Source organism: Aquarana catesbeiana, linkage group LG05 (assembly GCF_042186555.1).
Source record: "Aquarana catesbeiana isolate 2022-GZ linkage group LG05, ASM4218655v1, whole genome shotgun sequence".
In the NCBI taxonomy this organism is placed as follows: Eukaryota; Metazoa; Chordata; class Amphibia; order Anura; family Ranidae; genus Aquarana; species Aquarana catesbeiana.
Window position 1 is genome coordinate 480,892,043 of NC_133328.1, and position 25,972 is coordinate 480,918,014.

General features: G+C 43.9%; 1 protein-coding gene across 1 annotated transcript in view; it reads right to left on the reverse strand.

Moving 5' to 3' along the window:
* The window catches only part of AQP4 (aquaporin 4), a 62,528-nt gene that overhangs the window by 19,683 nt on the left and 16,873 nt on the right, over nt 1-25,972 (reverse strand). Inside the window, exon 2 of the mRNA XM_073631509.1 lies at nt 147-561. Within this exon, the coding sequence (XP_073487610.1) occupies nt 147-561 (415 nt within the window). The remainder of the gene's footprint in view (nt 1-146; nt 562-25,972) is intronic.

Sequence of the window (25,972 nt, forward strand, 5' to 3'; positions counted from 1 at the left end):
TTGGGGTTGGGGGCATGATGCAGTTTTACAAGTGCTTTGAAAAAAATTGCTGTGCAGAATTAGATGCTTGCTTGCATCACAAAATATTAAACAAAAAATAAAGGCTTCTCTGTTAGATTAAATAATAGATTAGAATTGGTGATTACCTCAGTAACTCCTAATCCTCCAGCAACATCAGATGGAGTAACTACATAGAGGATTCCAGCTCCTGCAATGGCACCCAGACACTGTGCAACGATATAAAAAGCTGACTTTGCAAGGCTGATCTTCCTCATGCAAACCATTGCAATTGTAACTGCGGGGTTAATGTGGCCTCCGCTTATGTGTCCAAAACATTGCACTAGGGTTGCAATGCTTAGTCCAAAGCAAAGTGAAATAAGGACCAGATCTGCAGGTTGAGGGTTTTCTTTTTTACTCCAATTAATGGTTGAACCAAGGCTTAGAAGAACAAATATGAGCATAGCCAGAAATTCACCAGTGACTGCCTTCCAAAAGGGTTGGGTCCATACTCCTTTACAGGCCACCATGATTGGATTGCACGTGCAAAAACGTCCACACTTGCTAAAGGAAGTAAATAAGAAAGTAGTTATTTACCAATTATACAATATAACACACACTTAAATTTAAAGCCCATCTCTGGGAAAAAGCAAAGTGTTTCCATCCTTGCCATGCCTCCTCCTTTCTCCCACCATTACACAAGCCCCACAGAGCAGTTTTTTTAATCTTATTTGACTCTGGCGATCTACTACAGTGGTGGAGACCGAAGATCTAGCGCTGCAGTCTGTGCCCAATGGTCCCATTGTTGTGAGATCATCATGCTGTTGCAGACTTTTGTAGCCTAAGAGGACCTTGCCAATATACAGCTAATAGGATGTGTATATATCATTCAGGCAGAGATGTGAGCAACCAAATAAGAACCTCCCTCCGCTGCAGTCTAGAAGATATCACAGTCAGGACCTGGAGTGTTATCTGACCATGGATTAAGATGAGTCAAAAGGGATTTTAACTTTTTTTTCTACAGTGATTAATTATAAGCAGGTGGTGGTATTTTTTTGTGGTGGAAGTCTGGCGCAGAACTTTAAGAACCTTTGTACACAGGCCGATAGCTTAGTAGTGCTTAGCCACTGGCCTGAATGTTTTCTGAGTCATCAACTTGGAACAAGTATGCATGCATAGAAAATAAAAGAAAAGTTATTTGTTAATTTGTTCCAGGAGAGTGTCTTGGGTAGTACTGAAATTAGAGGGTCAGCAGGACTGCCAAGAAAGCAACAGATATTTTCAGAAGGAGATATCAGCCCTAGCAATCCCCATATTTTTCAATCACAGGTTTTCTTTACCGCTAAAAGAATATCTTATGAGTCCCACATAATGAATGTAGAATTTTGAATGTTGTAGTCTTCTACAAGAACATTTCACTCTAATGGATGGAGCACAACACTCAGCCAAGAAAGTAAAATTCTATAGTTGGAAGACAAATTCACTCCTTTTAAAATGCTGTGGGCAGTGATACCAGGGGAATTCAGTTTGGGGGCACCATGGAAAATTTATTACAATAAAACACACAGGCATGAAATATGTACAGAACTACTGATTCATTTTCAAGTTCTGGTTAAATATAGATGAATTTGTTTTGTTTTTTTTTAATCTTGGATACATATCAACATTATGTTTGTACTGGCAGAACTTTGATTAATACTTCAGATACTGCAAAACTCAATATTAGACCAGAGTGTGAATCAAAATGGAACTATTCCAGACTGTTTTTAAAGCTTTAATGAATAAATCTGTGAATGTTAATAAATAAATAGCTGTTTACCAATGTTAATGTGCTAATATGCAGTTTGGCATCTGAATAGTTTAGCAATCTGTCCTTTATCACTCCAGCGTAAATATAATAATCTATGGCTCCAAAAAAAAAAAAGAAATGCAGGGGTAGGGGTTTGTCCTTGGGGGTCTATACTAATGTAGGGGGAGGGGTTTGTCCTGGGGGTCTATACTAATGTAGTGGGGGTGGTTTCGTCCTGGGGGGTCTATACTTATGTAGGGGGGTGGTTTGTCCTGGGGGGTCTATACTAATGTAGGGGGGGTGGTTTGTCCTGGGGGGCTCTATACTAATGTAGGGGGGTGGTTTGTCCTGGGGGGGTCTATACTAATGTAGGGGGGTGTGGTTTGTCCTGGGTGGTATATAGTAAGGTGGGGGATTGGTTTGTCCTGGTTGGGGTCTATACTAATGTAGGGGGGGTGGTTTGTCCTTGGGGGGTTGATACTAATGTAGGGGGGGTTTGTCCTGGAGGGTCTATAGTAATGTAGGGGGGTGGTTTGTCCTGGAGGGTCTATACTAATGTGGGGGGGGGGTGGTTTCATCCTGGGGGGTCTATACTAATGTAGGGGGGTGGTTTGTCCCGGGGGGTCTATACTAATGTAGGGGGGTGGTTTGTCCTGGGTGGTCTATACTAATGTAGGGGGGTGGTTTGTCCTGGGGGGGTCTATACTAATGTAGGGGGGTGTGGTTTGTCCTGGGTGGTATATAGTAAGGTGGGGGATTGGTTTGTCCTGGTTGGGGTCTATACTAATGTAGGGGGGGTAGTTTGTCCTGGGGGGGTTGATACTAATGTAGGGGGGGTTTGTCCTGGGGGGGTCTATAGTAATGTAGGGGGGTGGTTTGTCCTGGAGGGTCTATACTAATGTGGGGGGGTGGTTTCATCCTGGGGGGTTTATACTAATGTAGGGGGTGGTTTGTCCCGGGGGGTCTATACTAATGTAGGGGGGTGGTTTGTCCTGGGTGGTCTGTACTAATGTAGGGGGTGGTTTGTCCTGGGGGAGTCTGTACTAATGGAGGGGGGGTGGTTTGTCCTGGGGGTCTGTACTAATGGAGGGGGGGTGGTTTTGTCCTGCGGGGTCTGTACTAATGTAGGGGAGGTAGTTTGGCTAAAGGGGTCTGTTCTAATGGAGGGGGGTGGTTTGTTGGGGGTCTGTACTAATAGAGGGGGGTGGTTTGTTCTGGGTGGTCTATATTAATGGAGGGGGTGGTTTGTTCTGGGGGGTCTGTACTAATAGAAGGGGGTGGTTTGTTCTGGGGGGGTCTGTACTAATGGAGGAGAGGTGGTTTGTTCTGGGGGTCTGTACTAATGGAGGGGGGGTGGTTTGTTCTGGGGGGTCTGTACTAATGGAGGAGGGTGGTTTGTCCTGAGGGGGGTCTATACTGATAGAGGGGGGTGTTTTGTCCTGGGGGTCTATACTGATGGGGGGTCTGTACTAAGAGAGGGGTTTATACTTAGTGGGGGTCTGCACTGACGAAGTGGGGTCTATACTTAGTGGAGGGGGGTCTGTACTGAGGGGCGACTATAGTTGGTGGAGGGGGTGACACCATGTTTTACCGCACTGGGTGACACCAACCCTAGAGACGCCACTGCAGCCGTGGGCTCTTATTTCCCTTCTCCCTCTCCTCCTTGTGTGCGCTGCTGTACTAGTAAGCGGCGCAATATGTTTCTTCCCCCGCCTTCATATCGGCCAGGGAAGAAAAAAAAAGGAGCAAAGAAGAGGATTGTGGGACATGTAGTCCCGAGGACTGGCAGCCCCACTGTAACACGGAAACTGCAGCCCACACAGCATGCTCAGCTGAATGGGAGAGAGAGCCAGGAGCCCAGGAAAGCTTTCAGGGAAGTACACCCAGGACTCCAGAGGGAGAGGACAGTGCTGAGAGAACATCATCAGAGAGAGAACCCTGCTGCCCTGCGCCACCAGAGGGAAAGCCACACAGCCTAGTGCCATCCCTGGCGGAGAAAGGAATGCAGTCATTGCAGTAATACAGATCTGGGCTCTACCCAACGGAGTCGCCACGGGCTATTCAGAGTGAGCTGACTCCTGATCAGAGGAACCGTTGTTGCTGTATCGCTGGGTCAGGTGAGAGGGCCGATCGGCCATTATCTACTAACGTCCATAGGAACTGCAGTCTCTGACCGTCTCCTGTAGTATGTCTTCAGTCTCTGACCATCTCTTGTAACATGTCTGCAGTCTCTGACCATCTCTTGTATTATGTCTGCAGTCTCTGACCATCTCCTGTAATATGTCCGCATTCTCTGACCATCTCCTGTACTATGCCTACAGTCTCTGACCATCTCTTGTAACATGTCTGCAGTCTCTGACCATCTCTTGTAACATGTCTACAGTCTCTGCTCATCTCTTGTATTATGTCTGCAGTCTCTGACCATCTCTTGTACTATGTTTGCAGTCTCTGACCATCTCTTGTAACATGTCTGCAGTCTCTGACCATCTCTTGTAACATGTCTGCAGTCTCTGACCAACTCTTGTAACATGTCTGCAGTCTCTGACCATTTCCTGTATTATATCTCCAGTCTCTGACCGTCTCCTGTAGTATGTCTGCAGTCTCTGACCATCTCCTGTAATATGTCCGCATTCTCTGACCATTTCCTGTACTATGTCTGCAGTCTATGACCATCTTTTGTAACACGTCTGCAGTCTCTGACCATCTCTTGTAACATGTCTGCAGTCTCTGACCATCTCCTGTACTATGTCTGCAGTCTCTGACCATCTCTTGTAACATGTCTGCAGTCTCTGACCATCTCTTGTAACATGTCTGCAGTCTCTGACCATCTCTTGTATTATGTCTGCAGTCTCTGACCATCTCGTGTATTATGTCTGCAGTCTCTGACCATCTCCTGTACTATGTCTGCAGTCTCTGACCATCTCCTGTACTATGTCTGCAGTCTCTGACCCTCTCTTGTATTATGTCTGCAGTCTCTGAACATCTCGTGTATTATGTCTGCAGTCTCTGACCATCTCCTGTACTATGTCTGCAGTCTCTGACCATCTCTTGTAACATGTCTGCAGTCTCTGACTGTCTCCTGTAGTATGTCTGCAGTCTCTGACCATCTCTTGTAAAATGTCTGCAGTCTCTGACTGTCTCCTGTAGTATGTCTGCAGTCTCTGACTGTCTCCTGTAGTATGTCTGCAGTCTCTGACCATCTCCTGTAATATGTCCGTATTCTCTGACCATCTCCTGTACTATGTCTGCAGTCTGACCAGTCTCTGACCATCTCTTGTAACATGTCTGCAGTCTCTGACTATCTCTTGCAACATGTCTGCAGTCTCTGACCATCTCCTGTAGTATGTCTGCAGTCTCTGACCATCTCTTGTAACATGTCTGCAGTCTCTGACCATCTCCTGTAATATGTCCGTATTTTCTGACCATCTCCTGTACTATGTCTGTAGTCTGACCAGTCTCTGACCATCTCTTGTAACATGTCTGCAGTCTCTGACCATCTCTTGTATTATGTCTGCAGTCTCTGGCCAAATCTTGTATTATGTCTGCCGTCTCTGACCATCTCCTGTACTATGATTGCAGTCTCTGACCATCTCTTGTGTCATGTCTGCAGTTTTTGACCATCTCTTGTGTCATGTCTGCAGTCTCTGACCGTCTCCTGTAGTATGTCTGCAGTCTCTGACCATCTCCTGTAATATGTCCGCATTCTCTGACCATCTCCTGTACTATGTCTGCAGTCTCTGACCATCTCTTGTAACATGTCTGCAGTCTCTGACCATCTCCTGTAATATGTCCGCATTATCTGACCATATCTGGGGGCTCTTTCTAACAGACTCTCTAACAGAAGCCCTCTCTGTGTGCATCAGAGACACTCCCCTCCAGGTCTCATTAGTGTACGCTCTTCCTGTATTTGCTTTATTGTTAAAAGATCATGGGAGGATCCTAGGGTAACAAAGACTTCTTAGGTTAGCATCTCTGTGTTTGAGTCATTGCCATAGAAACATTTGTAAAGGGGAGGAGTTGGTAAGATGACCACGCCCACGTGGGGGCGCCAGAAATATTTCTGCACCCAGGCGTCTGTGATCCTAGGATCGGTCCTGCCCTACTATCACGGTGTGAAACTGATTTTTTTACCTTTTACATTTAGCTCGGCAAAAAAACAGCAGCAGAATCTCAATCAAATTAATTTCACCTTGGAAAAAAAGCTTTTTTTAAGTAGTTTTGGCTGCTACACCTGATTTTTTTTTTTTTTTTTATCAAGGACTGAATTGACTGGTGAAAGTAGAAAACTCAAAATATTTAAAAGTACAGGAAAGTTTATGCTTAAAAAAAAAGTTTGTGTGCTTTTTTCTTGTTCCATATTTTTATAAACTATCAAGAAAAAAGCAAAAGGAGGTGCATACAGTGCTTCGCCCCAAAAATAATTGTACATACAGTATATTGGATAGGGACATACATAAAACATACATTAAGTCAGTTAAAATAGAATGTACAGTGTAGCACATAGTTCAACATTACGTTCCACTAATGGGAAACACATGTGGATCAACAAAACAAAAATGGAATGTGAAGCTGATCGGTGCAGAAGGCACTTAGAGTAAAGAAATTAAAAAGAGATAATTAAAACAGAGGGGAGGAAGGGAAGAAGAAAGGAAGAAGGAGGGAGAAGGGAAAAGAGGTGGAGGGAGGGGGAAGAATTGGTTGGGGGGCCCCGAGGTCCAAAGTTCCTGGCCCTACAGTAACAGGAGACAGCAATCAAAGTCCCATTGAAGATAGGTAGAGGACCAGGAGTCCCAGAATGTGGCCATAGTGCACTGAAGTCAAGCAGTCAGTTCTTCATTATTCTTGGTCCAGTGGAATTGGGATTTAACCTCAAACATGGTGATATGTTGCCATAACCAAGCCTTCACTATAACTTGTTTTGCAGCAGTGAGGCCATGGGTCATGAGAGTGAATTGAGAGTTAGAGATCCCCTCAGGTTTTTGATTGAGAAAAGCTTTGCATAGGTTTAGCAGGAGCAAACAGGGAAAAAAGAGCTGTGGGATATGGTACATTTGCTGCCAACAGCGTTGGACTACTGGACAGGCCCACCAGGTATGAATAAAGAAGCCTGCATTAGAGCAAACATAAAGATCGCATTAAAGTGGTTGTAAACTCTGTTACACCACTTGTACCATATATAGAAAGAAAAAGAGGGCGCACAAGAGTAATACTCACAAACGAACGTTTAAAAAAGGCTTATCAGTGCTCCAGCAATTCGGAACTGTGTCTCTAGACACCTGCAACCTCGACCGGATGTTAGGAGGAACCAGATGGCATTGCTGATGGCTTACGCATTAGGAGGGAGTACCCTCTTCATCAGAGCCACAGCAATAGTAACTACTGTTGCTGTGGCTCTGATGAAGAGGGTACTTCCTTGTAACGCGTAAGCCGTCTGTGATGCCATCTGGTTCGTCCGAACATCTGGTCCAGGTTGCAGGTGTCTAGAGACGTAGAGACAATTTTAAATAAATTTTATCTTTGGTAATGCACAAGGTCGGTGCTCCCTCCTTTTCTTTCTATATAATCCAGTTCTAAGGATAACCATTGTTCTGAGGAGGACAGCAAGACCATTGACATTCATATTCTACCCGAAGGGTTGGCTACACCACTTACTCATTGACTAAGCTCCCGAGTGCAGGAGATTGTATTGTTGTCAGGGATGGGTTCAGCCCTTCCTTCTCTGAGCTGGCCGCTCAGCTGTCGGCTAATTGCCAGCTCCCATCTCTCTCCACAGTTATTCAGCTCAGCTGTTGATGATATCCTGCTTGTCAGTCCTGCCTACAGTATTTAAGCCGTCCAGTCCAGAGGAACTCTGCCTTCGCCTTGGTCAACATCACAGAAACATTCTCCTGCGATCCTGTTCAAGACTTGCTTTGCTGACATCCCTTTTGGCTCCAAATCCTGCTTGCTGTTCCACTACATTGATCCCTGACTTCTGGCTTGGCTGACTATCCATTCCGGTTACTGAAATTTGGCTATGTTTTGATTACGTTTGTTCTTTTTACTTTTATTATTAAACAAGTGTGATTTAACTGTACTTCTATCTCAGCCTGATTTCATGGTTTCTGACAGTAGGTGAAGGCCATGAATTCAGAAGATGCAGTCAATCCACTTGTTGGTAATATTTTTTCCAGATTGGATAAACTGGATCACCACATGGATCAGTTTGCCATGGCGTTACAAACGCTCCTGAGTCACACGGCTCACCTGAAATCTCCCACTGTGGCCGCCCTGATACAACTTATGTTGCAGGCCGATCCTGCTGCTGCTACAGTCTCTGTGCAGGCACCCGCCTGGTGTATTACCTCTATAAGAGGTATGTTTGGTTCCGCTCCACTTCCCCAGTGATTTGGGGGCAATCCAGTCCAATGTAGAGGGTTTCTCAACCAGGTTGAGATATACTTTGAGATGCTGCCCCAGGTGTTTTCCATGGACAGAAGCAAAGTAGCTTTCATGATATCTTTGCTTTCTGAGAGAGCCCTGGCCTGGGCAAACCCTCTATGGGAGACGCAAAAACCTGTTGTCTTGAGTTACCCTGAGTTTGTGGCTTAATTTAAAAGGGTATTTGACATTCCTGCACACTCCGCTTCTGCTGCCAAGTGCCTCATGTCCATAGAACAGAGTACGAGAACTGTTGCCGATTACACCATTGAATTCCGTTCTCTGGCAGCAGAGGTTCCGTGGAACAATGAGCCCCTCGTGGCTGCTTTTTCTCGTGGTCTCTCGGATACCATCAAGGATGAGATAGCAGCCCGAGATATACCCACAGAGCTGGAGAAGTTGATCACGTTTGCCATCCTCATATTTTCACGCTTCTCTCTGCGGATGAGAGAACCTTTAGGAGGAGGGAGAGATTGTGCCTTTATTGTGGCCAGGCAGGTCACTTTTTGAAGTTCTGTCCTACCCGTCCAGGGAATGCCCGAACCTTGAGGTCCTGTGATGGACAGACCTTAGGTGGCGTTGTTTCATCCTGATAAGCCCCTGGTTTCAGTCATCCTTTCTTGGGCTGAGTCGTCCGTCGAGATACAGGCTCTAATTGACTCTGGGGCTGCAGGCCTGTTCATTGATGCTGCCTTTGTATCGAAGCACTCAATTCTGCTGCAACTGCGTGACACTCCACTTGCCATTGAGGCTCTTGACGGGAGACCTCTACAGCCTGCCCGTGTGACAGTTCTGTTGTCTATTGCCATAGGGGCTCTTCACCATGAGATAATCCATTTCCAAGTTATTTCCTCACCTAAGTTTCCGCTGGTCATTGGTTATCCTTGGTTACAGAGGCACAACCCCTTTTTTGATTGGCTCCATGCTGAGGTTCTCTCCTGGTCACCACAATGCAGTAAGACATGCTTACAGAAGGTAGCCAAGGTCCTGTGCACCTCTTCACTCTCCTCCCTGCTGAAGGAGTACCATGATTTTAGCGATGTCTTTGACAAAGGTCTGCCTCCACACTGGCCGTATGATTGTGCAATTGACCTTCAACCTGGTGCCATACCCCCTCGTGGCCGGGTTTACCATTTGTCGGTCTTGGAGGATAAGGCCATGGAGAAGTATGTTGCAGACACACTTTCTCAAGGTTTCATCCGCAAATCCTCATCTCCTGCTGGTGCTGGTTTATTCTTTGTGAAGAAGAAGAGTAGTGAACTGAGACCTTGTATTGATTATAGGGGTCTCAATCTTTTCACCATTAAGAATGCCTATCTGATTCCGTTGATTACGGAGTTATTTGACCGCCTCAAGAGAGCAATGGTTTTCACGAAGCTTGATTTGAGAGGGGCATACAATCTTGCGAGGATTAAGGAGGGCAATGAGTGGAAAACTGCGTTTAATACCAGAACAGGCCATTATGAGTACCTTGTAATGCCTTTTGGCCCTTATAACCCCCCGGCAGTTTTCCAGGAATTTATTAATGATGTCCTCCGAGATTTGTTGCAGTTATGTGTGGTGGTTTATCTTGATGATATCCTCATATTTTTCAAGTACCTGGAGAGCCAGCACACAGATGTCTGACGTGTGCTTCAGAAACTAAGAGAGAACAATCTCTATTGTAAACTGGAGAAGTGTGAGTTCCATCGTGAACAGGTTCAATTCCTGGGCTATGCCATTTCCACTGCTGGTTTTCGATGGACCCAGAGAAACTTTCGGCAGTCCTACACTCGACCGGTGGGTTTACATCCTCTGCAGCGTTTCCCGGGCTTTGCCAACTATTATCGGAAGTTTATTCATAACTTCTCCCCTCTGGTCAAGCCCCTGACTGATATCACCATAAAGGACAGTAACCCACAGAGTTGGTCTCCGGAGTCCATTAAGGCCTTTGAGAGTCTCAAGGCTGCCTTTGTTTCTGCTCCTTTGTTGGCACATCCTGAACCTATATTACTTTTTATCCTTGAGGTTGATGCTTCTGAGACTGGTGTTGGCGCCCTTCTGTCTCAAGGTCCTACCTCTGAGAGCGCTATGCATCTTTGTGGCTACTTTTCCAAGAAATTGTCACCTACGGAGTGCAATTATGAGATTGGTGACAGAGAGCTGTTATCGATCATTTTAGCCCTGAAAGAATGGAGACATCTCCTCGAAGGTACCACTGTGCCTGTTCTCATTCTTACTGACCACAAGAATCTCACATTCTTATCTGAGGCTAAACGCCTCTCTCCCAGAACGATGGGCTCTTTTCTTGTCAAGTTTCAATTACATTGTCTCATTCTTACCAAGTACTAAGAATGTAAGGGCTGAGGCCTTGTCATGACAATTTTCTTTCTCTTCCAAGTTGGAGTTGTTTCCGGTTCATGTGATTTCTCCTGATCGTATTCTGGCTACGGTTCACACCAGTCTCACTTCTCCTTTGGGTGACAAAATTCTTGCTGCTCAGGTCCATGCTCCTCCTGAGAAACCTTGTGACCGCTGCTTTGTCCCAGAGAGTCTCCATACTGCCGTGCTCCAGACTTATCATTCTCCCAAGGCAGCTGGCCACCCTGAGAAGAATCAACTCGTTTGGGCCATTTTCCAACAATTCTGGTGGCCTAGTCTATGTGCTAATGTAACTGCCTTTGTAGCTGCCTGTTCCGTGTGTGCTCAGAGTAAGACTCCACGACATCTTCCAGTCAGTGGGCCTCCTACAACCCATACCCAATGAAGAGAGGCCCTGGACCCACCTGTCTATGGATTTCATTGTGGAGTTACCCAACTCCCAGGGCAACACAGTTATCCATATGGTGGTTGACCGGTTCTCAAAGATGTGTGTCATGGTATTCCACTTAAGAAGCTACCCACTTCTAAGGAACTATCTTCCATTTTTGCTCGGGAGATCTTTCGCTTACATGGGCTACCCAAGGTGATTGTCTTGGACAGGGGTAGTCAGTTTGTGTCCCAGTTCTGGTGAGCCTTTTGTGCACAGTTGGGAATTCAGCTTGCTTTTTCCTCTGCGTATCACCCGCAGTCTAATGGGGCCGCAGAACGAGCCAACCAGTCCTTGGAGCAAATCCTACGTTGCTATATTTCTTACCATCATAACAACTGGTCAGACCTATAACTGCGGGCAGAGTTTGTTTACACCAGTGCCTTGAATTCTGCTTCCCGATTGCCCCCGTTTATGGCGAATTATGGTTTCCAACGTTCCATGTTGCCTGACTCATTTGTTCCGCAGAGTATTCCTGCATTAGAGGAGCATCTCCGTGGTCTTTGTTCCACTTGGGCACAAGTCCAGGAGGCTTTGCGTCATGCTAATGATAGGTACAGACTCTATTCTGACTGCAGACGCCTGCCTGCGCCTTCCTACCAGGTTGGGGACAGGGTCTGGCTGTCATCTCACAACCTCTGACTTTGTGTTCCCTCACCTCAGTTTATTGGGCCTTTCTGTTTTCTTCGCAGGATTAACCCAGTGGCTTACGCATTAGACCTTCCTTCTAATATGCGTATTTTGAATGTATTTCATGTCTCCTTATTAAAACCTTTGGTCTGCAACCACTTTACCACCTCTGTACCACGTCTTCACCCCGTACAGGTTGAGAACCATGAGGCGTATGAAGTACAGTCCATTGTTGACTCCCGTAGGTTCTGTGGGTGCATACAGTATCTGGTGCATTGGAAAGGGTACAGTCCAGAGGAACGCTCTTGGGTCTCATCCTCAGACGTACAAGCCTCTGTCCTCCTCCATGATTTCCATAGACGTTTTCCAATCAAGCCTGGGGTGAGGGGTCATTGAGGAGGGGGTACAGTCAGGGATGGGCTCAGCCCTTCCTTCTCTGAGCTGGCCGCTCAGCTGTCGGCTAATTGCCAGCTCCCATCTCTCTACACAGTTACTCAGCTGTTGATGATATCCTGCTGGTCAGTCCTGCCTACTTAAGCTGTCCAGTCCAGAGGAGCTCTGCCTTCACCTGGGTCAACATCACAGAAACGCTCTCCTGATCCCTTCTGGCTCCAGATCCTGCTTGCTATTTGTAACGACACCCTGAGTATGAAAGGGGTTAAGGACATTCCATTTCCAAACACAAAGGCAGCAACTGAACACTCCAATCAGCCAAACAAGAAACCCATATGAATAATTCTTCCCCCCAAGTACGAGACGAGGCTATGTATGGAGGGTCAAACAGGAATCAGACTCTTTTTTTATTAGAACCAGAATACAGTCTTCTATACAATAAAAGAGGAGGTCCCCTCCTGCTCATTTTACTCTAACAATACAACTGTAACCATAAGCAGAATTAACATGAACTAATTAACTAACCCCTTAAAGCAGCCAATGTGACTCCGTGCCCTCCTGGGCATTGTATGATTAATCAGGATTTCACTACAGGTCAGACTTGTTGTCACCGAGCTTCACACATTAGTATAAACACAGGACACCTTCTGACAATAGCAGGAGCTAATTACAATTAACAATACAAACAGAATTACAAAATATCTCCCTCCCCTCCTCAGCCTTGTAGGCAACAAACTATAGTAGGAGTAGATTGTCCAGCTCCTACCCAGTTCTAGAGGCCAATGTGATCAGCTCTCTCAACTAACATGTTGAGTTCAGAATCAAACAAACCAAGACATATATCCTGGGAGAGATTGTGGATAATTATTACTGTCATTTTAAGTAATTCAAGATATATTTTCTCAGTCACCCTGTGCCCAAAAGTAACTCCCGTCACACTGTTCCACTACATTGATCCCTGACTTCTGGCTTGGCTGACTATCTGTTCCGGTTACTGAACTTTGGCTATGTTTTGACTAAGTTTGTTCTTTTTACTTCTATTATTAAACAAATGTGATTTAACTGTACTCCTGTCTCAGCCTGATTTCATGGTTTCTGACAGTTGTGTTGTTTATACCAACTGTACCTACAGGTAAGCCTATATTAAGGCTTACCTGTAGGTACTATAAAAAAACAGTTTAGGAGATATTCACTATATGCGCTGCTGCTGACATCATCGGTGCATGCGCATTGAAGAAACAGCCTGCTCGTGCTGTTTCTTCAGTGCCCGTGCCGTGACTGGCGGCACCCGCCTGCATGCGTGGCGGGAGTGACATCATCACGGCTCCAGACAATCACAGCGCCGGACACCATGTACCTAGAAGTAACTCCAGTGAAAGATGTCGGCCATGGGGGCGGAGTGCAGGCGGCACTGCAGGGCATCGTTCTAAGGTAAGTATTTCAGAATGGGCCAGTATGTGATGCATACTGGCTCATTATGCCTTTGTCTTGTATGTTTTTTTCCATTTATTTTTTCAGAGGTTTACAACCTTTTTAAGAAGAGTTGACGGAGACATGCTCTAATCTAGTGGGAACCATGTACTGCTGAAGCAGCACTTTGTAGTTGGTTTCAACAGCAGATGCATTTCTGGAGCATGATTTTGTGATGGCCCAGATCTGGTCCCAATGTGCCTGGTCTATAGTTAACTGCAGGTCCAGGTGTGCTTCTTTTTTCACAGTACCAAACAACATTGTTCTAATAGTTTAATAACATGTTTTAAAAAAAAAAAAACACACTCCAAACACACTACGAATTAACCCCCGTGTCCCCAAATATTACTGAAAATTCAAAATATAGATTTCAGGTATGTGTTTAGTAGAAATTGGCTAGTTTCAGGGTCATATTTTAGCCCTTGTTTAGGCAGCAAATAGAAAGAGACAATACAGGTTATCTTGCAATAAAAATCATCAGAAATTATCTGAGAGATAACAGCCACATATTGTTCAGTGACTGGACAACATGAAAATGTCTGCATCAGCCCTAGACCTTATGCAGTCAGCATTAATATGGTTCAGACACTACCCGTGAGTGCTGCCTACAGCCAGGCCTGGCCACTGCAGTTTAAAAACCTCAGAAAAGTGGTGCTGAGTCAGCTGACAGCGCCTCTGCTCCTCCCTTAGGGATAAGGGTACAGGAGATATCATCAGTGGTCATCAGTAAGGATGAGCCCAGGTTTCACAGGAACCCATGATTTGCCAAGCCTGGAAGGACACTATCAAGGCCAGCCAAATGTGCTGCAGCCTGGGCATACCATGTTGCCCTATTAGGTCAATTATATAATTGTTGGCAGCTTTAGTTTTAACTCCACCCAGCTGCTGCCACCCTGCCACCTTGGAGATGGAGTGGAATCTTAGAGGAATGATGTTCCCCTGCAGCCTCTGTAAGTGTCACCAGAGGGAGCAGCTGTCCTATTGGACACTGGATCTCCCAGTGACCTTCTGCGGCCATCTTGGTTGCTAATAAATGTAATAAATTTGTAAGAGTCTATTGTAGGGAGGGGATCCATGCTTGTCAGGGTCAGAGAATTAGGGAAAGGTTCATGTGCGAGTAGGGTAAGGATAAGGACACAGCTGTATGCCTCATACTCCACTTATATCTGGAACTACCTAGAGGACTTGCTCAGCTTTCCAAAGTGCTGCTTGTGCCTCCACCCTGCCAAGGCTAAGGATAGGGACACTGCTGTATGCCTCATCTTCCAATGGTAACCAGAACTATCTAGAGGACTTGCTCAGCTTTGCAAAATGCCACTTGTGCCTCTCCCCCTGCCAGTCAGGCACCCCTCCTGCAGATACCCTGTTTCCCCGAAAATAAGACCTAGCGTGATTTTCGGTGATGGCTGCAATATAAGCCCTACCCCCCAAATAAGCCCTAGTTAAAGTCCTTGTAGGTCTTATTTTCAGGGTAGGGCTTATTTTTGGGAAAACAGGGTGGGGCTTATTTGGGGGGTAGGGCTTATATTGCAGCCATCACTGACAATCACGCTAGGTCTTATTTTTGGGGAAACAGGGTACCAGCCAGCAATGTACACCTTGTTTGAGTTTTACTGTGGTGCTGAAGATATACTGCTGCATACCTGTGTTTAAGTGCTGCTACTCCTACTGCCCAGTGCTAGTCAGTTATATTGCATTCTCAACCCTGTGCCAAAGAGTATAAGGATATCTGGCAGGCAGGGTACATGTGTGATTTGTTCTAGGTAAAGTGTGACCAGCTTGTCACACCTGCCTGGCTGAAGATAGCATGTGACATATGCACACAACATGGCAGCATTTAGCCTGGGATGTTGCATATGCTCTGTGGCACTTGGAGAAGGGGTCACTGCTGGTTCCGAAGAGTCAGAAGATGATCCCAGTCATATTTTCTGGTCTCTGGTCCTCACCAAGGCCAGTACAATACCAAAGTCGGCCTTCACTGCTCACATAAATCCTGTAGCAGTATGACTGTACCTCTGTCATAGTCTTCGGTTATCTCTGTCCCTGCTAACTACATTCAATCTATTGTCCGAGCAGCCCCATTGGCTCTTCACCATCCAATGCCAGAAGAACTCACCCTACACAACATGTAAAGTGCTCAACGTTGCTCAGAGAGCAGGAACTCTCCCATGAACTAAAGAGTACTTCACTTATATAGCAAGGTGATACTTTGGAACATCTCAACTCCATACGTCAGAGTTTATGTCTGTCCTTGTGGTATCTTTGTGTATTATGGTGTATTTCACCATGTATTTAAGACTTATGCCCCGTACACACGGTCGGACTTTGTTCGGACATTCCGACAACAAAATCCTAGGATTTTTTCCGACGGATGTTGGCTCAAACTTGTCTTGCATACACACGGTCACACAAAGTTGTCGGAAAATCCGATCGATCTAAACGCGGTGACATAAAACACGTACGTCGGGACTATAAACGGGGCAGTGGCCAATAGCTTTCATCTCTTTATTTATTCTGAGCATGCGTGGCACTTTGTCAGTCGGATTTGTGTACACACGATCAGAATTTCCGACAACAAAATTTTGTTGTCGGAAAATTTTATATCCTGCTCTCAAACTTTGTGTGTCGGAAACCCCGATGGAAAATGCGTGATGGAGCCTACACATGGTCAGAATTTCCGACAACAAGGTCCTATCACACATTTTCAGTCGGAAAATCCGACCGTGTGTACGGGGCATAATGGTATTTTAGGTTACCTAAGATTTAAGGAGTACAGAAGGTGCTGCATTATCCCCATTATAATAATAAATAGAATGTACGGTATGTTATAATGTAATACTGTATTTTTTTTATTACAAAATAAGTAATTGATCTGCAATAATATGCATATCCTAACGTTGTTGCTTAACTTGTCATTTGATTTGTTGATATGTTTTCATTGGTTAGATTATCCCTTACATTTAATAAATATTTGCAAAGTTTCAAAGTTGCCTAAAACACTGCTAATACTTTGTGAATGCTGGCCAGTCTCCTTTTGTAGTTTATTTAACTATTTATTGTGAGACCTTAGCAAACACTGAAGTTCATTCTTCCACTATAACTGTCCTGTGATATCTGTCTTTGCAGACGTATGTTTTCCTACACAGGTTTATAAATGGTTATGAAATTCCTAGGTGCAGGAGTGTTCTATACTTTGCTCAGCACTAGGCAATATTTAATGGCTTGCTCTCAGAGGAATGAAGCACCAGAGAGAAAGGACACTAAGAGCTTTGGAGAGAGATAAGCAAACACTACAGATATACAGTATGTGCTTTGCTCAGATTTCATTACTGAGGTTTACAACCACTGTAAGTAAGTGCCAAGGCTTTTGTAGCCTCCCATTTTATTGATACACTAAATGCATTGTTATTTTTGCTACTTGTAACACTAGGATAGTGATAGGAGGTGAGCAGTAACAACTAGGCCTCACTTAACAACAACCTAGCAATGTCCTGGGAGTATTCTAGTCAGGCTTCATGAAATACGTAAATGGTCTACACCTATGGCAAGGGCATTATTCAACTTTAGTCAGAGCTACATGGTTTGTTCTTATTTACAGCTGCCCCTTACCTGCTCAGGCAGTTTTTGGTAAAGGTGAACTAACCCTTTAAGTTCAGGTTAGTGTTAAGTTAGAATAGGCATGACCAAAACTTGCTAGTTTTCCTTGCTTGGCAGATTTTTATCCCCCCCCCCAAAATTGGCTGATTTTGCAGAATTTCATCAAAGTAATAATAAAATACCCCCCCAGACACACACAAAAAGAAAAACGGATAAAAAAAAAAAAAAAAAGCAGCCAGTCTATTTACAATTAAATTTGGATAGACTTTATTTTTTGACTCCTATTGTCTATAATCAGTCAAAAACTTTCCTATTGGTTTCTCACAGTCCATATTCCCGTCGCACACGTTCCTGGCTCTTAAGGTACCTGGTGCTGTAGTGGCCACCAACTGGATACTGGAATCTGTGCAAAAAATAGATATTCGCCACCACACCAAGGACCATCAATTTCATCCAAACATTTTTTTAATCAAGAAAGATCACATCACAAAACGGTGTAGTGCAATGTTTCGGAGCCATGCAGGACTCCTTCGTCAGGTATGTGATATCTACATATACCATTGGTTTCTAACTCCAATATTTGGAAACCACTGAACGCTGAAGCCAGCACTGTATTGGATGCACTACCCTATTTCTCTACCTGCTTTCCCTAATTCTCCCAGTGCTTCAGTCAGGACACCCCACTCATACATAGTTCTGTTTTAATTAAGTTACATCTCTGGAGAATGCTAAGTAAAACTGAGAGTCACAAGTCCAGGAATCTAGGTGTGCAGTCATTAATGGAACTGTAATAGTTCTTCTCCACAGTGCCAAGAATGAAGGCCCCTTGGGAAAGGGTGCCTTGACTGCTGGAAGCTTGGCAGCTACGTGGGTGTTAACCAAAACAGGGAGATTAAGCATTTCTGATGGGATTGGCCACTAAGGCATGAGGTGACTGGGTGGAGCCTGAACTCTAGAAAAGACTATGCAAGGGAATTGTCCAACTATATTGAAGAGATTCTGATGTCACAAGAGTTGCCCACCCACCTGCACGTTGTGAGTTTCATCACAGCTTTATTGGCGGTTTTACCTTGCCAGCGATGGATATTGCTTTATGGGCCATTCCCTCAAGTTTAATTCTGGGATCAGTTGAATGCCTGTCTCGCGCTGACGGTGGAGATTGGCCTCTTAGACTATCTGTGTTTTGTTATGGATGCTCACGGTATAACTGTGACTGGCATTGTTATGTGGTATTTTGAATATTGTTACAGTTGGTAAGTTCAATAAGGCTATGGTCTTGCTCTAATTCCAACTTCAATCAGTCTGGTGTCTTTTTGGGGGGCAAGGTATTGGTTTGTAATAGCTGGTTTAAACGCACCTATCATGAGATGAGCGATGCACAAGCACACAATAAAAACACTAGATTTAACCACTGGACAGTCTGAGAAGACATTTAACACCATATACAAGGTTTTAGGGTAAAGTTCTGCGTTACAGTAAATTCAAATCCAAAGACAAAATGTCATTTACAAATTTACATGTTCTTGTCATTTCCAGTTTTGTCTAACATTGTTAACATGCAACTTTCATTAAAATAATATCTGGTGATCCTGCCATGAAGACCCTTGTTCACACACTTATCAGGTGACAACTGTCTCCCAGTTTTGACTCTATCTTGTTATCCTGTCACATGTGCCCCTGGTTATGACTACAAATGGCCATGCTGAGACAAGCAGAAAGTACATGTAGAAAGGAAGTGGCTGAAAAGGCTAGAGGAGATGAGCAGTACAATGATGCAAAAACAGGGGAAACTGTTTTATGGAAACAATTTATGATGTATTTGGCTCCTTCCATCTTCCCATCAATTCTGACCAGCTTCCCTGTCCCTGCTGAAGAAAAGCATCCCCACAACATGATGCTGCCAACAAAAAGTTAAATTTTGGGCTCATCTGACCTTCTTCTACATGTTTGCTGTGTCCCCCACATGGCTTCTCGCAAACTACAAATGGGACTTCTTATGACTTTCTTTCAACAATGACTTTCTTCTTGTCACTCTTCCATAAAGGCCAGATTTGTGGAGTGCACGACTAATAGTTGTCCTGTGGACAGATTCTCCCACCTGAGCTGTGGATCTCTGCAGCTCCTCCAGAGTTACCATGGGCCTCTTGGCTGCTTCTCTGATTAATGCTCTCCGTGCCCGGCCTGTCAGTTTAGGTGAATGGCAATGTCTTGCAGGGACATGCTGTGAGGTCAGTGGCTGGGGAGGCACTGGCTAGTATCAGAGCCAGAAACACACAGGTTCCATACGCCTCGTTCATTAGAGCAAGAGCAATAATTCTAGCCACTCACGTTTTAAAGAAAATTTGCCGCTCTAATACACATATTTGATCAAAAAATACCTTATATTCTGCTGTGTATGAAGTTCCCATATTGCTTGTGGGCATGTTAAGCCTGCAAGCATTTATTTCCGGGATATGGTGCAGCTGAATGTCCAGAATGCACCACCCATTCTCGCGCATGCGCAGTGTGAGATGCTCGCAGCGCAGGAAACTTATCACGTTGCCATCACAACAGGCGTCGTCGTCAGAAGTGCCCGCCCCGTTGTGATAGCAACCATTAACACATGATTGGTGTCATCGTGTTACTTCTGGTTTTGGAATATCGCGATAACGAGCAGTGGCCATCCACACTGACTCCTGGGAATTATGACACATAGCTCCCAGGAGACAGTGCACTACCGGATATGACGGACATATCCGTGGGTGGCAGAGACAGGAAACTCAATTGTAAACTGTACTATCCAGGTAAGCTGTCAAAAAAAAAAAATTCCATTGCACAGTCTATATGCTGCTAGATGATAAGTTCTAAAAGTGGTTGGAACTCCGCTTTAAGTACTGAAGTTTGGCGCCATTCCACAAGTCTGTGCAATGTTAAAGCATGACATGTTAGGTATCTATTTACTAGGTGTAGCATCATCTTTCACATTATACAAAAAAATCAGGCTAATTTTACAGTTTTCTTTTTTTTTTTATTCATGAAACAGTTTCTTTGAAAAAAAAACGCGTTTGAAAAATTGCTGCTCAAATACCGTATGGCGTAAAAAAATTGCAACGACCACCATTTTATTCTCTAGGGTGTCTGCTAAAAAAAATATATATTATATATATATATATATATACAGTATATATATAAATATATATATATATATATATATATATATATATATATATATATATATATATATATAAATGATGATTTTTACATGTGGGAGAGAAGTGTCAGAACTGGCCTGGGTGGCAAGGGGTTAATTACCATAAGTAAGTAATATACAAATAATTATTATGTATTGTTTTTAAGGTAATTGACTATATTTTCAAAAACTGTACTCAAGCGGGTGACTTAACGGACAAATTATTGAAGTTTGAAGTTATAACTTCCAACCAGTAATTTCACAGTAAATAGATAAATAATAAATTATTATGTTATAACATATAGCATATAAATATATGATTTAGCTTGATTAAAACATTATCTTTTTAACAGCAGCAGATTCTCATTCTCCCCCTTAATTGTGTGAGAAAAACATGGGATTGTGGGTAAATCTTATGCCCATAAACCTATGTTTTTCCTTGTAGTTAAGAGGGCTGGGCTGGATGAGAGCATGTGTCTTTTAGACACATGTTCCCTTCTATGACACTGCAGTGAGAGGCGTGCCTCCACTGCAGCATTTTTATTGGACAGCTTGGGCCAATGGTACTTTACCATTGGTCCAAACCTCCAAGCTGTCCATTGAGCTCAGTGTCTCTGACAAGAAGTGAGGAGAGGCACTGTAAGCTCATCCTCTCAGTCTGCTGCAAACAGAGTGTCAGCTTGTATTTAAACTGGCCACTCTGCATGTAGCTTCTGACAGGCTGCTCAAGGAGCCCCGTATCTCCGGAACCATAGGTCGTAGTAGCCCCATATTTTGACCAGTGGTGGGCAGGGATGAGCTTCGAGTTCCAGTCGAACTCATGTTCGACTCGAACATCGGCTGTTCGCAAGTTTGCCGAACAGCGAACAATTTGGGGTGTTCGCGGCAAATTTGAATGCCGCGCAACACCCCTTAAAAGTCTATGGGAGAAATTAAAAGTGCTAATTTTAAAGGCTTATATGCAAGTTATTGTCATAAAAAGTGTTTGGGGACCTGGGTCCTGCCCCAGGGGACATGGATCAATGCAAAAAAAAGTTTTAAAAAGGGCCGTTTTTTCAGGAGCAGTGATTTTAATAATGCTTAAAGTGAAACAATAAAAGTGTAATATCCCTTTAAATTTCATACCTGGGGGGTGTCTATAGTATGCCTGTAAAGGGGCGCATGTTTCCCATGTTTAGAACAGTCTGACAGCAAAATGACATTTCAAAGGAAAAAAAGTCATTTAAACTACTCGCGGCTATTAATGAATTGCCGGTCCGACAATACACATAAAAGTTCATTGATAAAAACGGCATGGGAATTGGATAAGGGTCTGGTATGGATTTTTAGGGGGACCCCACGCCGTTTTTTTTTTAAATTTTGGAGCGGGGTTCCCCTTAAAATCCATACCAGACCTGAAGGGCCTCGTATGGAATTTAGGGGGATCCCCCACATCATTTTTTTTTAAATTTTGGTTCGAGGTTCCCCTGTGGGGAATTCCCATGCCGTTTTTACCAATGAACTTCTATGTGTATTGTCGGACCGGCAATGCATTAATAGCCGCGAGTAGTTTTAAATTACTTTTTTTCCTTTGAAATGTCATTTTGCTGTCAGACTCTTCTAAATACAGGAAACATGCGCCCCTTTACAGGCATACTATAGACACCCCCCAGGTACGAAATTTAAAGGGATATTACACTTTTATTGTTTCGCTTTAAGCATTATTAAAATCACTGCTCCCAAAAAAACGGCCGTTTTTAAAACTTTTTTTTGCATTGATCCAAGTCCCCTGGGGCAGGACCCAGGTCCCCAAACACTTTTTATGACAATAACTTGCATATAAGCCTTTAAAATTAGCACTTTTGATTATTCAAGTTCGTGTCCCATAGACTTTAACGGTGTTCGCGTGTTCGAACAAATTTTGCCTGTTCGCATGTTCTGGTGCGAACCGAACAGGGGGGTGTTCGGCTCATTCCTAGTGGTGGGGTAGGACTTCAGCTCCCTTCCCCATCGACCTGTGACCCCAGGTCGCCCAGCTATGACCCTCGAATCTCGCTCGTTTTATTTTTTTATGTTCATAAGAGCCTCCCCTGCCTCCCCTGCCTGCATGTTCCTGATGTCTTGGTAGGTTTGCAGTTGTGCCATACTCTTTCCATTATAGTGGAGTGATTGCCATATCAATAATACTAAGTAAATATTACTTTGGGTACCTTCATCCTTGATAGATATTTAAATAGAGAAAAATGGGGGGGGGGGGAGGGAAAGAAATTGGTAGGGACTTCTTCAATAGAGTCCCCCCCTCTGCCACCCCCCGAAATAATTGGACTATTCCGGTACCTCATACAACAATACAAATGTGAGTAAAAACAGGGAAGGGAGAGGGGGGATGGAAAAAGGGGGGGGGGGGGAGGAGGAATAGGGGGGGAAGAGAGAAGGGGGGGAGGAAAAGGGAGAAAAGGACCAACAGGACGGAGAGGGGAGGAGGGGAGGAGGGGAGGGGGGGCAGTTTTAATATGTTATTGTAACCTTATACTGTTTGTGAGATCTATATTTTGATTATATAGATGTTTTATTAATTGATGTATTTTTGAATAAATCTAAAAATTTTTACTCACATTTGTATTGTTGTATGAGGTACCTGAATAGTCCAATTATTTCGGGGGGTGGCAGAGGGGGGGACTCTATTGGAGTAGTCCCTATCAATTTCTTTCCCTCCTCCCCCCATTTTTCTCTATTTAAATACTCTTTCCATTATCGGATGATGGATTGAACAGTGCTCCATGAGTTCAAAGCTTGGGATACTTTTTTTATAACCTAACCCTGTTTTAAACTTTTCCAAAACTTTATCTCTGATCTGTCTGGTGTGTTCCTTGGCCTTCATGATGCTGTTTGTTCACTAAGGTTCTTTAACAAACCTCTGAGGGCTTCACAGAGCAGCTGTATTTATACTGAGATTAAATTACACACAGGTGGACTCATTTTACTAATTTGGTGACTTCTAAAGGAAATTGGTTCCACTAGATTTTAGTTAGAGGTATCAGAGTATAGGGGGCTGAATACAAATGCAAGCCACACTTTTCAGATATTTATTTGTAAAAAAAATTGGAAAACCATTTATCAGTTCTATTCCACTTCACAGTTATGTGCCACTTTGTGTTGCTCTATCACATAAAATCCCAATAAAATACATTTACGTTTTTGGTTGTAACATGACAAAATGGGGAACATTTCAAGGGGTATGAATACTTTTTCAAGGCACTGTATAACACATATGTAGATACCTTAACAATACTCCTCCTTTCTTTGATAACAGTTTCAAGACACTATCTATACGCGGGCATATGCAATTAGCGGACCTCCAGTTGTTGTAGAACTACAAGTCCCATGAGGCATAGCAAGACTCTGACAGCTACAAACATGACACCCAGAAGCAGAGGCATGATGGGACTTGTAGTTTTGCAACAGCTGGGGGTCCGCTAATTGCATATCCCTTCTATAGGATCATAACAGTAAACCCCCAACATTAACCAGTTGCCTCCTGCCTGCCCAAGCAGCAGCTACAGGCTAACTGACTTAGCATATGCCCACAGGACACAGCGGATTGAGGTTGCTGGTACCACTTTGATCAGCCGGGGGGATCAATTGATCTCTATGTCAACAATGTCAACAAAGTTGATATGAATGAATTTATTCATAACAGCTGTTTTTCCTATGCTGTGATTGGCCTACAGCTATCACATGGTATGAAGGAAGAAATAGATGGTTGCACTCCGAAGATAACAAAAAAGTCCCTTTATTTCTTGATCAATAATTAAGATGTGGCACCACAAGATGGTAGCAGGTGCAGGTACAGGTAGACGCGTTTCACACAGTAACACTGTGCTTAGTCATTAACACTACTGCTATCACATGGTACCTGGTATGAGCAAAAACATGTTGCACTGTCTCTTTAAATTATAACCTCAACATATATACATAAAATCCCAGATATCATGTAACAATTTATCTTTTATATCAAACACATAGTATTATCCAGTCAACATGAATCACTGTACACAATATTAGTCAATGCTAAAAAAAAGTCCATCCACATGTAAAAAACATGCATCTGTAAAAAGCTGATATCGCAGTGCAAAATAATTTATCCAGTGCTCCTCCACCTGCACACAGAACTGCTTACCAGAACAATAGACCCCACTTTCACAGAGGTCATAGAGCTCCTTAGAACAAATCCTGGACGGTTGGCTGGATCAGACTATTTCACCTTTCAAGATGCCAAAATCAGTCTCCAAAGCTCAATAAAATTCAAGAGGAAACACAGTTTAAAATCCATAGTGTAGTATTATGGACAGCAGTTATTATTGTATTATTGAGATATCAGTGCTACCAAATAAAAAGACTCATTCAACATAACAGAAAATGCTTCACTTTGTCCGGCTGCGTACTGACGTAACTCTTATGCACCACCCTACGCAGGTTTTGTCTTAGGGGACGTTTTCCTGGAGCATCGGAGTAGTGGTGATAGGTGACTTCCTTGTTTATATGAACTGTAGGCTCCACACCTTCTATTGGACTACAGACTTCCGCACAGGAAACAGTACCATGCTCATGTTAATCATTACTTTAGTATTCAACTTCAGTTAATTTAACCGCTTCAGCCCCGGACCCTTTGGCTGGTCAAAGACCAGAGTGTTTTTTGCAATTCGGCACTGCGTTGCTTTAATCGACAATTGCGCAATTATGTGACGTGGCTCCCAAACAAAATTGACGTCCTTTTTTCCCCACAAATAGAGCTTTCTTTTGGTGGTATTTGATCACCTCTGCGGTTTTTATTTTTTTGCGCTATAAACGAAAAAAGGGCGACAATTTTGGAAAAAACTGAATATTTTTTACTTTTTGCTATAATAAATATCCCCCAAAAATATTTAAAAAAAAACATTTTTTCCTCAGTTTAGGCCGATACGTATTCTTCTACATATTTTTGGTAAAAAAATCGCAATAAGCGTTTATTGATTGGTTTGCACAAAAGTTATAGCGTCTACAAAATAGGGGATAGGGGAGTTTTATGGATTTTTTATTAATTATTTTTTTTTACTAGTAATGGCAGTGATCTGCGATTTTTATCATGACTGCAACATTATGGCAGACAGATGGGACACTTTTGGTGCTATTTTGGGACCATTCACATTTATAGAGCGATCAGTGCAATTAAAAATGCACTGATTACTGTGTAAATGTGACTGGCAGTGAAGGGGTTAACCACTAGGGGCCGCTGCAGGGGTTACGTGTGTCCTAGGGAGTGACACTAAGGGCTCTTTCACACGTGAACACCCGCTTGCTCAGCGGGGATCGCTCCGCCGATCCCCGCTGGGCAGGAAAATGACAGGTCCGTTGCTGCACACTGTGCAGCGATGGACCTGTCAGAGCGCCGCTCTCCCCTATGGGGGATCGGATGATGACGGACCGTAGAGTCCGTCGTCACCCGATCCAGTCCGAAAACGGATGGAAAAGTAGGGTTTTCATCCGTTACACTTTTCGGATCGGAGCGGGTCGGATGTCAGCGGACATCCGACGCTCCATAGGGATACATGTATGTCCGTTTTTCATCTGAAAACGAAAGGATGAAAAACGGACATATGGATCCTCCATGTGAAAGAGCCCAAACTGTGTGTGTGTGGGGGGGGGGGCTACGTGTGACACGACACAGGGAGCGGTGATCAGTGTCCTGTCACTAGGAAGA